The sequence below is a fragment of the Wasmannia auropunctata genome, unplaced genomic scaffold (assembly GCF_000956235.1).
Source record: "Wasmannia auropunctata unplaced genomic scaffold, wasmannia.A_1.0 LD336057.1, whole genome shotgun sequence".
Classification (NCBI taxonomy): domain Eukaryota; kingdom Metazoa; phylum Arthropoda; class Insecta; order Hymenoptera; family Formicidae; genus Wasmannia; species Wasmannia auropunctata.
The window spans coordinates 425416-441301 of record NW_012026833.1 but is presented as its reverse complement, the minus strand read 5'-3'; the positions used below and the strand labels follow the sequence as shown (position 1 = coordinate 441301).

The 15886-nt window shown below is 40.2% G+C and overlaps 1 protein-coding gene across 1 annotated transcript in view; it reads left to right on the top strand.

The window, feature by feature from the left end:
* Nucleotides 1-6012: 6012 nt before the first annotated feature.
* LOC105450685 (T-box protein H15-like) overlaps nt 6013-15886 on the top strand; it is a 55260-nt gene continuing 45386 nt past the window's right edge. The window contains exon 1 of the mRNA XM_011690636.1: nt 6013-6526. Within this exon, the coding sequence (XP_011688938.1) occupies nt 6013-6526 (514 nt within the window). The remainder of the gene's footprint in view (nt 6527-15886) is intronic.

The window sequence follows — 15886 nt, the reverse complement described above, 5'->3', positions numbered from 1 at the left end:
CGGAAGAGCCGAACGACCGGAAGCGGCGCGGCGGTGTTCTCTTTGATACACGGTAAAGCGTTAGCTTTTTAGAAGCTGCGCAAGATGCTGCGTTTACGCGTCCCCCGCCTCGGCTCGCCCGGCGTAAACGTTGTTGACGGACGGGCGTAAATGAAATTAACTCCTCGAAAAATTGGACGGCCTCGCGTGAGAATGATGGGCGAAAAATTTCACGCGGCAGTCGCGCGAAGAGGAGTAATTTCGGGCAATATCTTTCGCATTAACCCTTCAAGTCACTCATTTTGAACTCTTTTTCTGCGTATTGAGGTAAACTCCATATTTTTATATGCCGTAATTAAATGCTGCATTTGAATTTGAGGCTTGAAAAATCGCATTAGCAATTCCGTTACGGAGTATATTCCTCGTGTTTTTCTCGTATATTTTGAATTCGTAAAACTCAGGGAGGAAGAGCAACTTCAATTATAAGCAGGCGTTAATCGTTGATGCGAGAATACGGTAGTCACATCACGAAAGGCTGAAAAAGCATATGATTAATTAAGGTCCCTCCGATTCGATCGCGATCGTACAGCCTGATCGTTCGGCGGACATAAAAGTGCATATACCGCCGCATATAATTAGTTAACCGCTCACGTCGTTACCACCGCTAATTGACACCGGTCGCGCGTTGCGCGTCGCGCCTTTCGCATGCATGTCTAATTACTGGTATGCGCGCGAAGATCGGATCGCGGAATCTCTCGGAGCGGCGGGGTTTCGGCCGCGTCGGGTTTTGCCTCTCCCCCGCCGCACGTGTTGCACAGTATACCTATGCTAATTGCGAATAGAGAATCACTATTCTTCGCCGCGGCTTGGCAATAATTAAATCGGGCGCGACTTCATTAAGGAAACAAGACACGCGGCCTCGATGCTTATTAAACTCAACAAGATTTTTATTGCGCTAATTAAAGCCGCCTTTCGTACATTAATTCTTTTTATTCATATACCATTAATTCATTTTATACATTAATACATGAAAAATGAGCGTTTGCTATAATTTTCTCGATATATATTTAAAATTAAAGAAACTTGGCAAATTAATTCGAGGATGTATAGATAACATGAAATCGTGTATTTTGATGAACTTTTATTTTTCAATGTAATGGAGATTTTAATTGTTAATACTAACGGCTTAATTGTCAAGATATGTAACGCAGAAAATTATATATGGCCGAGAGATCGCATCGGTCAGGAGGATTTTTAGGCGCTTTTATTCTCGTAATTTTGCGCGCCGAAATTAGCGATCCCGACGCTTCGACGGCGCGCGGCCCCCGGATCGATTAATTGAATTAACCCGATCGAGCCGCAGACGCGACCGCGCGCGCGAATTGAGCGCGTGCATGATGCAGCCTCGCCGAAAGTCGGGACCGATAACACGCGGATAACCGAGAGCGCGGCGCGGCGTCGGCCGCTTCCGGTCGGCTGAGGTAAAAGCAGGATCGATATATCCGATCGCGCGCATTGTAATGTATCGGGCCGCCGAATCGCGTCACGCCTCGATTAACTGTTTCGCACGGCTCGCAATTTGTGCGCGAACGATTACGTTTACCACCCGCGGGATAATAGCAGAACGCACCGCGCGAATCGCGAGATTTTCAGACCTCTCTCTCTCTCTCCCTTTCTCTCTCTCCTTCTCTCCCCTCCCACCACTCCCCCGCAGCGGCAGCAACAACACAACGGCATTGCGCGTTGTTTCACTCGCGATATGCCGCGCTATGTAATTACGATAATCCGCTGATGATATAATTTACGAGGCCGCATCGCTACCCGCGCATTTATCACACGAGGTAATTTCCTGCTTTATTATAATAATATCCGGGGTAATATGCCTCCGCCTGCGCGCCGAATACCTTCTTATTTTCGAGCACGCCGCTTCTCTTCGTTAACCGCCTCGCACCGCCTTAGCGCGACGTTAATTATTTTGCGCAGTTGCAGTGGTAATTTTGCGTTTTCGCACCGCCGCGCTTGGCCGCGAGACAGATTACCGACTCTGCATCAATTCTTTTAATAATTGCGACCGATATAAATTTGAAGATTTTGCGACGTTTGGGAAAACGTAATGCGCGTGCTACGGAATTTCGTACGAGAGTTAAAATAAAAAGTATAGAAGGCTTTATTAATTGCAATAATAATTTTTTAAGTAAAAATTGTATATTGATTTGTATTTTTGAATAAACTAGAAATTAAAGGAAATAATCGCCAATAAACCATCACACAAAGATGTTGTAATATAATTATATAATTTTATTTGATAAAATTTAAGGCGGACCGTTTCGACTTTACTAAATCTTTTTTAGCCGCAAATGCAAAATTTTAAATTATAATTAATTACATTAATCTTATGTTAGTCGGAGAACAAGACTTCCGCCTTAATTTTGTCGAATAAAATTATATAATTATATTTGTTAAACATCTTTGTTTGCTTGTTTATTAGCCTTTATTTTCTTTAATTTCTGCTTAATGGAAAGAATGATTTTGTTAAAAAGTTTAAAAATTTTGCTAAAAGCACCTGAAAACAATTTTTTATTGAATCATCAAAATAATTTGTTGAAATGTTAAAACTGATCATTTTTATTTTTGCGCACAAAATAATTTTGATTATTGAAGAAAAATTATTTTCAGATTTGGATTCAGCAAAATTGTTCTTTTCGTGTAGATAAAATAAAATAAAATAAATTATTTATCTCCAAAATATGTATCGTTGTATTAGATATTTCGCAACAACAAAAGGTTTGATTACATTATACGTACCTGTTACTCCACTATCTCCGAAATCCAATTCAATTATAATTGACGATTTAATCGTAAGGGAAAAATATAACTGCGTTGTGCTTCGTGCGCGAGATTTAACGATTTCGAGGTTTTTTACGGGGATCCGAATCGGTTAAAGCCAAGACTTATCTCCAGCGAAATGCTGTGCGTTCGAAACGACTCGCGAGATATTCGACGAAATAATATCCCGGTGGCGCGGAGAGGGAGGGAGGCGAAGGGGCAGAGGAAAAGCGCCGGCGATGCAGGGTAAGCGGGCTCCAACCCCTCCCATTCATCTTCGACGCTCGTTCCGGCCGAGGATAACGTTATTTCTACCGTAATACTTCTGTCGGAGAATCGCCCAGCGGAAAAAGCAGTTCGGTATTGCAGCTGCTGGTGCGCACGCGTACTTGCCGGTTCCTCGACAAATGGCAATAACGACGTTAATAGCGCGCCGAATCGTGAAGGGGGGGGATAAAAGGAGATTTCGAGGGTTCTCTCCGTGGATACGTGGATACGTAAACGAAGACGCTCTCTCCGTGATCCTACGGGATTATGATCGATGCGGCTTAGCGATTAGCGAAGATCTTAATTCCGAGATCTTCTTATCTCGCGTATCCAACTTCTCGGTTCTTAAGAAATGACGGAGACTAAGACGACGTTAAGAAATAAAAAAACAAAGCGAAGTATAGTGAAGAGGTTCTTTGAATTAAGAATGTGAATGCTCGAGCAAATTTTCAGGTCTTCGTCTTAAATTGAGCTTAACACATTTGCAGAGTAGTATTATGCTAGAACTGATTAACTTAAAATACATTTTTTTAAGTAATAAAGAATTAGACATTATATTTTATTATAATTATAATATCATTCTGACAGTACTTTTGTCCTATCTTTTTGTAAGTTCACAAATATATTATCAAGAAACACGGTTATCTTGCGCCAATTATATATTATAAAGATTATATAAAAATTGTTAATGTTTTCTTATAACAAGTTTATAAAAGATAGACAGAAAGATATACATGTATAAATACGAGATATGTATATAGAAACGTTTTACAATACTATATCATGACCTTTGTTAAGAACCCACATGCTATCTTAAGAAGACAAAGGCGATGCACGAAACCATAGAAATCGGTTGTTCTAATCACTGTGAGATCAGCAAAGTGTAACACACTTTCGCGATCATATCTGCAAATGTTGAAAAACAGATCAGACCGAACGAGATTCGAAAGATAGAGGAATACGCAGTGGGAGAGGCGGGGATGGGAAATAATAGGAGCGCGATCGGCGAAGTGTGGCATAGCCGCGGTAGTAGACGTTGACGGGATTTCCCAGAGAAGTATACGACGATATACTCCCACGCCCCCATTCGACGAGCCCAGCCGAGACGAGCCACCAGAGCAACTGCCACCCACCCGCCTATCCACCGCCCAGCCAGCCAGCCAGCCAGCAGCGAGCTAACCACCCACCTGCGTTAGCCGCGGTCGCCGCTGACGCTGACGCTGAAGCCGCCGCCACCGTCGTTCGGTCGTGTTTAAAGCTCCGCCAGTAAAACAATAAATTGCGCTCGAGAGAGCGGCAGAGCGCGCGCGCGAGAGAGAGAGAGAGAGAGAGAGAGAGAGAAAGAGAGAGAGAGGTAAAAAAGACGATAGAGAAAGAGAGGCGATATTCGCGGCATACTAGCGTGGAGGAAAGCGGTCCCTGTCAGCAATTGCCCCCCTCTCGTAAGAAAAAATGGCAGCTGCCGTGGCTGGATGGCGCGTACGAGACCATAATACCGCCACCCTACTTCGTTCTGTACGTGTGGACGTCGAGCGTGCGAGTGCGACGGGCGGGGCGGGTTGCCACGCTTAGGAGGGGCGGGAAGAGGAGAGGGCGAAAGGAAGAAGCGTGAGGAAGAAGGGACAAGGACGCGAGAAAGAGAAAGAGAGAGAGAAAGAGAGGGGGGGGGAGTGGGAAGAGATAGACAGTGTGGAAAAAAGCGTCGTAGGACGAGGAGAGACGACCTGGGTGAGCAGCGACGACTACGATGACGACTACGATGATGACGAAGACGAGGACGACGGCGGCGACGACCACCACCGGCTGACCGAGAGAGACTCCTCCTGTGGACGCTCTCGTGCGTGTTTGTATCGTCGGCTCCCGGTTGGCAGTTTCGGTCTGACATGGGCGCGAGAGAAAGAGAGGGACGAGCGGAGGATGAGAGGAAGAACGACGCGGTAATAACGTTTAGGCGAACCTCGAGGTGGGTTTCGTGCGGGAGAGAACCTGCAGGCGGAGCTGAATGCTGATCGTGGAGGAGGAGCATGCCAAGGGACCGCCTATCGACACCCGCTGGGTATTCTCTCCTCTCATTCCCGCTCACGTTCTACCGTTCAGCTCGTCCAGCCGAGCTCTGGGTCGCTTTAGAGGGGGGATGGGGGTCGTGACGAAGAGGCGACTGGCGGTGGCGTGGGTCAGTCTGTCGGGCAACCGGTCGGTCTGTCGTTCCCTGCTCTGTCCGCGCCACGTTTCGCTCGCGCGACCTGGAGTGTAAACGATACGTCAAGCATCAGGCTCCGCATTTTCGCGCGCGCGAAAGAGAAGCGATTGGTGTCCCCGCGACGACGACAACTTTCGATGGAGCGCTTCTCCGGCCACCGTTTATCGGCGTAAATTACTTCGCCTTCCGATTACATCCATTACTGATCGCTGATCGTCACGGCCTAGCTAGCTATTTTTAGTGACAGCCGAGCGTTTTACCATTGAACCACCGATGTTTTAGTTTTAGTGTTGTGCTCCGATGTTTATCGCCGCTCTGATAAGAGAGCTCTGATCTCCCGATTAGCAAGTCCATCCAACGTTTTATCCGAGACTCCATTGGCGGCGATCGCGACCGACCAATCAGTGCTTGATTTTTCCTCGCAAATTTCTGTTTCTCCACGCGCACGTGCGTACACGCGCGCTGTCATCATCTCCTCGCACGCGTATACACGCGCATGACAGCGAGGAGTCGGAGCTGATTAGGAGAGGATGGTGATACCGTTTCAGCGATACTCGCGTATCGAGGATAAAAACGCACACCGTCTCCCGCACAGCGATCATCAGCGTCGCAATCATCGGCATCGTTCTGACGCACGACGTCCGTAGCGACATCGCGACGTCAAGCGGATCCGCCTTGAGACGTGCCCCGACTAGTTTACCGATAGACCCCACGTGGCCCAGGAAGCAGCGCGCGAGGTGATGTTGCTGGAGTCGCGAGGCCTCACCGGTAGGAAGAGAAACGGACTGACACTGACCTCGTTCGGCGACGGTGGCGGCGGTGGTGGCGGAGGAAGCGGCGGCGGCGGCGGTGGTGCCGGTGGAGCCGGCAGCGAGGAGGACGACGAGGAATCTCGACATCACCTCTACCTGGGCAGGAAGATGCAGGGCGAGGGCACCGCCGCCTCCACGGTATCCACCGGGCTGTCCGGGTGCGCCGGCGATGACGGCGACGAGAGCTCGAGCCCGTCACCGAACAGCAGCCTTCTGAACAATCTCAACAATAATTGTAACTCAAATCGCCAATGCGCTACTGACTTCAGCATCGCCGCGATCATGGCGCGGGATTCACGTCAGCAGCAGCAGCAGCAGCAGCAGCAACAACAACAGCAGCAGCAGCAGCAGCAACAGCAACAACAGCAGCAGCAGCAACATCATCATCATCAGAAACATTCACAACAGCAGGCCGTCGGAGGCGGCAAATTGCATCAGCACGGTGAGTCTACTCGGAGAGATGGTCGAACTGGAGATTCCGAAGTAGACCTTTCTGAATGTGACGAATCTGTAAGTGGTCTGTAGAAAATGTGAAAGTAACGCCAGTAGCAATATTCGAAGAATTTGAAGGTAGAAATTTGTAGCGTTAAAAGTAAATTATCAAGTGTAAATGTGGAGAAAATAATAATCAAAACGATGTTATTGTTCAGGAGATTTCTTTGAGTTTCCCTTTTTTCAGGAGAATGGAAACAATAGTTCATAATTCTGTTTTTGAATGGTTTTCTTACGGATATATTCGATATTCCAATATGTCCATTTTGTTTTTTCAACATGACTTTGATTAAGTTCACCTAGTATAAATTAATGGCAAACATTTGCTAATAATTTATCATAAATGAATCTAATTTTCTGAAAATTCGTTATTTGATATGATTTTCGTTAAAGTTGCATGAAACTTTATAAGCGATTGCTTACATCTACAGTTTTACGTCGGACCAAAATTATTATGATTTATTATATTTACATTCGTGTGAGCACAGTTTCTTCATACGAACGCGGAGCCATTGTTGTAAGTTGCTGCAAATTTGCCTCCTGAAATTTTCATGAAATTCTTTCGCAATCGATCGTACGGTTTGTAACATCCGTGTAAACTTTACGAGCGTCTTAATTACGCGCGCTTTGCCGATAAAAATTAATTGGCTTCGAAAGCCTCGATGCAACATATCAGCGTGTTGCATCGTTATACTGTTACGTGAAATCATCAATATCTTCCTTTTGTTTAAATAAATCATGAATCGTGTGTCACGCGCCGAATATTTCACATTTCATTGCTGACTTTCGTATTACTCCAATAAGTAACATTCCTTCCTTTAATTACATAATAAAATCTATTTAATCTAATAAGAATATGCATAATAGAATTAGTATTATATCTTTAATATTAAAAAACAAATTTTTTTACAATCTACTTCGTTTTTGCATACCCGCGAGAGACGCCTGCACATTTCAGTTAAGTTGTTAATTTAATTTTGATCAATATTCATTAAGACATGTGTCAAAACTTTTTCATACAATCGCAAGACCGCAATTTGCTCCGTCAGTACTCGTATTTTTAAATACTATCATACAGGTTACATTTCAGTAATATTAACTCTGAATTCGATCACATTTATTTCTTTGAAAATTCATTTTGTGATATTAATACCATTCCCTTTCGCTCACGAGAGCTCGTTAATCGACAGTCGCGTAATTGACATTTTTTGTCGGTGTATCAACGTGCGATTACTCCTCCTGTGTCGCTGCAATTAATGTCGCAACTTCAACTTTATTGTTAGAAAATATTTCAAGGAGAAATACACGCGCGAAATAACTAAGAATAGAAATTAAATTTTCTTGAAAAGCAATTAATTCGTCGAGATCGACAGATATCTTAATTATTTTCGATATTCTGCTTTTATAATTACTAATTCTGCTCTTATTTGTTTTGAATTGTTTTGAATATAAATAGAACTCTAGAACGTCATTTATTAAAGCGACAAGTCACACACTTCGATCGAGACCGCTTGTCACTAACGCCTCGAGTCCTTGTGAGATATTCGAGGTTCTCGAGATCGTTGTTCATTAACGCGCGGCCGGCAGCTTCATTACACTATTACGTTTATTGTTATCGCGCCTCTCGCGTGCGCGCGCGGGCGCATCGTCGCCGCTCTCCGGTGCGATATTGCGCGAGTCATAACTCTCTTCGCGCGCGGCGGCGCACCTCTCTTACCGTGGCGCATTAACTCGAAGAAAAATCGCTCACCCCTTTCGGTACGGCCATCCATAACGTTTAATGCGGCCATTCCCGACGAAAATGGAGCGGCCAGTCTATCGCGCGATTTTTGCGTCGTATCCCCCGGCCTACCTGTCCGCTGTCATGGCTCATTATTTTTATTGCCCCGTTAAAAACTTACCAATTAATTTTCGACCATTAACATTTATCGCGCGTACCGGTTATATTCCGATCCCTTTTGGAGCGTCTCGACGCCATCGTCGTGCGGACGGACGACGACGATTTTGCGATTTTAAAATACGTAAAACCTCAGGTAAATCCTACTGCCTGCCGGTTTAAGTACTCTGGAATATTATTATATAAAATTCACATATAAATAATTTACGAATTTAGATTATTATTAATGATAAATTATTCTACATAACTGCGCAATAATATTAATGTAAATAATCTCTCCTGAAATGAAAAAAAGTCTTTTTTTCTCCGATTTCTAAACATTTTCCATTTAGATGAGAAAAGAGACTTTTCTCACTTTGCAATTATCGTGTACAATGTTTTTTTTTTATATGCACGTCGAAATATCAAACGGGAGAGTAAATTTTTCAGACGCTTATAGTTGATTCTGCTCGCCAGCGAACTCTTGGGAAACGAACGAGACGTGTCCCGGGAAATAAAATACGGCGACAACCTCCTCGACGGAGCGTGAATTGCGCGGAAAGTTTCCCGCTTGACGTCTTCTCGCGTTTAAGTATTAATTCCGGAACCGCCGATGACGCACATCGAAACTTGGACTATGATTACCTGCGAGCCGGCAATTGTCAATGTGAACTGTACAATGCCCCCTTATATCGATGTTATCGCAAAAATTGTAACACGAGTAATATCGCGCCGATAATATCTCGTTGAAGCGCTTGTACCGCGTTATAATTAGTGCGGGTGATAAAATAATTACATATAATTGTGATACGTTTGAGTACAATTTAATTAGACTTTTGTTTGAGGCATTACACAAAAAATCAACTTTACATTAATATAAATTATAACACTGTCGCTATGAATGACGGTCGGAATTATTTAAGACGTTAAATCTGTAAAGACTACCGCTTCGAGAATCGTTTCGCTGCTTTATGTCTGTTCAAAACATCTGCCCCAATGTCCCTTCTCTTTTTAGAAAAGAATATTCGCGATTAAGGCAAAGGGTTCGAGTGCTAAGGCACGACGAGTGTAGGAACATCGCTCGCCGTCGCATTTTAATTCGCGCATTTGCGGACGTAAAAATGTCGACGAGGTAAATTACAAGCTGGCGCGGCGCTCTAATGAGGCCCTCTAATATAGAAATTGTTCCGAACTGTCATTATCGAGATAAATGACCGGCGAGGGCCGCGGCACGTAACCGGGGACGAAAGCGGATCGTTTTTGTGGGGGAAACGGGATAATGGCCCGTCACTTTCGTTTCTTTTAACGACCGAAAAAGGCATCCGGAGCGGGGATTCACGCGGCGGACTCGCTCCGTAATCCGTCGTGCACATTTGGATGGCTATATTTCATAAATGGAAGGTAAATCGATCTAAATAGCTACTAGAGAGTCGCTCAATATGCACGGGAAATTACTTTACACGATAAAGGAATTATTATCGTAATTATTATAGTAAAAGTATAACAGGAATTATTATTATTATTATTATGCTAGTACATCATTGTTGTTAATAATTTTACTGTATTTCATATGTGCGAACATCTTTATCTATCTATCTATATATCTACGAAGAAATTTTCCGAGGCTTTCATCAATTATTCGATTACCGAGACAGTATATAAATATAAATATTTTATTTAATGTATGTACGGGGATATTTATATATCTAATGTAAATTTTTGTATTTTTAACTGTTTTTAATTAGGTGGATAAGAAAATATATTTATAATAAATTATCTCATAAAGCGATATCTCGAATCTTTCTGCAATTGACTAAATCAAAGTTTGGCGCGTCATAGCAATATTTTCGAAGCGTTCCTTTCGAAAATCGTTCGCGGAATATCTGATTATGCATCTGATAATGGAGATTGGATTGTAGCAAATTCGACGCCAATGTTTTCGTGGCTCGAATAACGACCGTAAATTATATCGGCATTAATGAATTATTTAACGCGCATCGGCGTGAATGGAATGGTAAACAATACGATCGCCTAAATCGTCGAAATTCGGTCTGGCGAAATAATCAGCCGCGAATATTTTATGCGAGAGATGAGCCGCCTGACCGCCTCATTTCGTCGCTTTAGAAACTCGTTTGCGCCATACAATGGTATCTGAAATGCCTATTGTGATTTGTTTGTCAATGTAAATCAGTCATGCTAGGCGTACATGAGTAAGCGAAAATAACCAAATAGATCGTTTTATGAGTAGGTGGATAAAAAATTTTAAATAGATAAATTTCGAAGGCGTAACATGTTCAACGAATACAAATTTTATTTACATAGAATAACAGAATTTAATAGAATACAGAATAGAATACGCACACAAAATTTAAAAAGATTATCATTTAGATATCGCATTTCTGTTTCGTATTTCTTGAAGCAGGTCAAAATGTTTATACTCTTTCAAATAAGCAGGTTTCTCTCTTTCTGTAATTTGCTTTTCAGCACGTGTTATCTTGTCGAAATAATCGATTCGGATACGTGTGGGCGAGGTATACATTTCTATTTCAGCAATTTATATTCGCGCGTGTCTGTTAGTTTTACATCATGATAGGTGAAGGATAATCCGCCAATTCGCCGTGATTCACTATCGAAATAAACTTCATCGAGTATTGACTACGGGAAACTTAGGTGGAATTTACTCTCGCGATAAGAAACCTTGCATTATTCAGAAACACGTGTCGCGCCTAATTGAGAATGTTATTCGCATGGCAAGCGCGGATTTTACTTGGAATCACAAATTTTCGATTAGCGTCGAGCTGGTCCATTAAACGAAACGCGTCGGGCGAGACAACAAGATCCGAAAAACTACTACTCGAGTCTCGCGCATAAATTATTGCCGCTGTGCTAATGAATTATTTAACGTTTGTTACACGTCAATGAAATCCGAGTCTAGGAATGCTCAAATTTAGCTTTATCGATACTCGATCTTTGAAAATCGACGCTATTCACGGGCGTGACGAAACGATCGTATAATACGGCTACGGAAGAGGAAAAGACATACATATTTATATTACACATGTATAAAAATAAATATTGAGGCAGTGTATGTTTTGTGTTTTCAATTGAAAGATTATTATGGATCAGTGCTATCTAGGTACAGAATTTGTACTTTTGGATTTGAAATTGAAATGTGAATTCATGTCGATATTCGTGCCTATTGCTGTTGTTGCTCCTCACTTCGTAGCTGTGTTTTCGTAACGTGCGACGCTCAATTTCAGAAATGGGACTAAGGTGAGATTGTTGAAAGTTTTTCGACGTGTGTCATATTACTTTAAAGAAATGTGTCTATATAACACTATCTCACGGGCGATGCAAATAACTATTGACAGACTATATTATATCATTCTATAATGAATTATATATTTTGTTTTGTTATACATATGTAATTATAATAAATGTATTATAAAAGTGTAGTATAATTTTATATGTATGTATATTATATATTTATACAATTTTTATAATTATATATATTAAAAATAGTTATATTAGTAATAATATATTTAATTCGTTGTTCAAATGTGATACACTTCAAAATTTTTAACAATTTGAGACTAATCTTGTTTCTGGGAACACACAGAAGTGTCTCTCCGATTTCAACGAGCTTTGGATATATTAAACTACAGACAAAAATAAAATACTACAATTTTTGTATACGTATCCGTACTCGTTTATGCGCTAATTCACCTACGTGAACTTGGCACTCAACTTTTACTAAAATAAGTTTACAATAAAAAAAGGTTAGTATTTTGTTTGTAGTTGTTTGTATAGTAGTATAATTTCGTTTGTAATTCAATAAATGTATTTAAAAAAATTTTGAAAAAATGACTATCACTCGACTTTGAGTTAGAGAAAAAACAATAATACATCTTGATTTAGAATCATTTTTAATTGTTTGTAGTGACTTTCCCGTCGTTTATAGTTGAACCGTTCAAAAGTTACAATATATTAGCAATAAATAATAAATGTAATTTTGTTAATTTTCAAAAAGATATCTCAAATTCGCTTGCGGCATAATTTTTAGAATCGTATTTTACGCTGAAAACAACAGTGTGTGAAAAAGTATATAACTGTAAAGTATATAACTGTAAAGTGAATAAATGCATAACAAATTTTATTTTTCACGATTGTCATAATATCATTACCATCTACATACGTATAATCATTGAAATTTTATATCGCGCATGGCTAGACAATGACTACAATACATTTGAATGAAATCATGAGTGTCAAGAGTTAAATAGCGGAAAACGCATGCACAGTAAATTATGCATTTTTTTTGTATTACAAATAGGAATACATGCGTGATTATTGATTGAAATTGAATTTTATTATGAATAATATGGATATATATTTTGCGTGAATTGTGTGTCTCACTGCTCGAAGGTATGTTATTATTTATATGAATAATATTTAATTTTTTTCATTAATGTTATTTTTTATTCTTATATTTTTTATCTTTGTCGTAAATAGTTTCCTCCTTTATTAAAATGTGATGTGATCATAATATTTAATTTTAACTCAGGTTATATATAAGAAACGAAAAAAAAAACAGAAGAAAAAAAAGGTGAATGGGGAAAGATGAAGGAAAATAAGGAGAAAATTTTAAATAAATCTTTATCATTCACATTATTTAATTATACATAATATTATATGAATACATTTGTAGAACTTATAGTATAAATAAAACAAAATGGTGTTTATACAATTGCGTTCTATTGCATTTATTTAATAATTTCATAATACAATTAGAACATGATAATTTTATAATCATTTATTATATTAATAAAAATTTATTAATTTAAATTTAAATTAAAATTAAATATTATGATCACGTCACATTTTAATGAAGGAGGAAACTATGTACAACAAAGATAAAAAATATAATAATAAAAAATAACACTAATGAAAAAAATTAAATATTATTTATATAAATAATAACATACCTTCGAGCAGTGAGACACACAATTCACGCAGATATATCCATATCGTTCATAAAATTCAATTTCAATCAATAATCACGCATGTATTCCTACTTGTAATACAAAGTTTATAAAAATGCATAATTTACTGTGCATGCGTTTTCCGCTATTTAACTCTTGACACTCATGATTTTATTCAACTGTATTGTAGCCTAGCCATTATCTAGCCGTGCGCGATATAAAATTTCAATGATTATGTTATACGTAAAAGTTCAATGATTATGACATATGTAGATGGTAAGACATTATGACACAAATATATAAATCGTGAAAAATAAAATATGTTATACATTTATACACTTTACAGTTATACACTTTATCACACACCGTTGTTTTCAGCGTAAAATATGATTTTAAAAATGATGCCGCAAGCGAATTTGAGATATCTTGAAAATTGACAAAGTTACGTTTTCTATTTATTGCTAATATATTGTAACTTTTGAACAATTCAACTACAAACGACAAAAAAGTCACTACAAATAACTACAAATGATTCTAAATCAAGATATAATATTGTTTTTTCTGTAACTCAAAGTCGGGTAGTCATGTTTTAAAAATGTTTTTTATAATTTTATTGAATTACAAACAAAATTAGACTACTACAAACAACTACAAACAAAATACTAACTTTTTTTTATTGTAAACTTATTTTAGTAAAAGTCGGATGCCAAGTTTACGCAGATGAATTAACGCATAAACGAGTACGGTATAAAAAAATTGTATAGTATCTTATTTTTGTCTGTAGTTTAACATATCCAAAGCTCATTGAAATCGGAGGGGAACACTTCTGTGTGTTCCCGTGAGATCGAGTGTCACACACAAAGAAACAGCTGTGAAAAGTAGGTACGACAATAAGCATGAACTCCTATCATGGCATGGACATAATTCACTTTCAAAAACCAAAAGTATAACAAATCCTGGACAGCACTGATTTATAACGTCAGCTGATCCGAAAGTTAGGAACAATACAATGAAAGACACACCGACACACAGGCACTCGGACGAAAGGAATATGGAACAGGCAATATAAGAAATTACTCTTTAAATTTTCTGGAGTCAATCTCACACCAAAAGATTGAAAATTCTGCCACTCGACCACGTGGCGGTATTTTCACTCTTTTGGACGGAAATTCACTCAAAAAGAGTGAAAAATCACTCCAGAAAATTTAGAGAGCCGGTAAAAGTTAAAGACCAACGAATTTTTTGCCCTACTCTACTTTTGCCTGACTGCTCCTTATGTTCAATTCCCTTTGTTCCTTTCCTTTTATTGTGTCTTGTACTGCACTTGTTAGTATATTACTGCAATATGTCGTTCTAATTTATTCTGAAACAAGATATATGCAAACTTATACATCGACACAGCGGCATTTTTAGAACAATTTTACAAGATTTAATCGGTCCATAAATATGACGGTCAATTTCTGATTCAATTTTTTTAAAAATAGATTTGACAAATTATCCTACACTTATCCCGTTTTACGGCACCGGCTACCGGAAGTACGTAATTGACATTTCGACGTAGTCTCGTGAGCGAGGGGCCCGGCCGAGAGGCGAGAGGCCCGAGGAAAAAAAAACCCGTTGTACACCGCGTATCGGCCCAGGTGAGGTGTCCCATCGGAATTCTGGAAACGGCCGTGGCCGCTCTCCCGGGCCCCAGCCAGACGTCCGAACGAGACCCCGATGGTGTTCGGTTTCATCATCGCGTATCTTGGACGCCCGCGGCGAATAATCGCCCACGAAGATCCTACGCGGCGCGAAATTTACGGTCGGACTCGCTGCAATTCACCCACGGAAACGGACCGCCATTCCCAAATAAACTCTGGCAAACGGCGGCATGAATCGGGACTCTCTCTCTCTCTCTCTCGCTCTCTCTCTCTCTCTCTCTCTCTCTCCTCTGTCCGGACACACGCAAACGCGCGGACGCGTATACGGGCGCTTGTCGAGAGGGTGTGCAAAGTAAATCTGCGATCCCGCGAACTTCGCCGTGTCGTAAAACTTCACCGCGGCGAAGAACTTCTTCCGTTTGAGATCGATATTCGTCGCATAAATCAAAAAGAAGATTTCCTTTCAACGAGCAAGGCAATAAGAAACTACACTTTGCCCTTTTCTCTCTTAATTAAGACACTAAGAGACAACTCTAGATGTGCATTTGAAATGATTTTCATCTCATAGAAATAACATACAAATTAAAATTTACTTGCTGATGATATAAAGTATTTTAAAATATTGCCCACTAAATTCTCCATCGTGAAATGTCATCGCGCTTTTTTTTCTGTAGCCTAATAATTGATTCAAACAAGTTTTCTATTCTTCTACACTAACTCTTCAATGTAACGGTCCACGCTCGAATCTTTGTGCTACATCGACGAGACAAGCGATCGCGCCATTAGGATAAATTATCGAATCGTTCGAG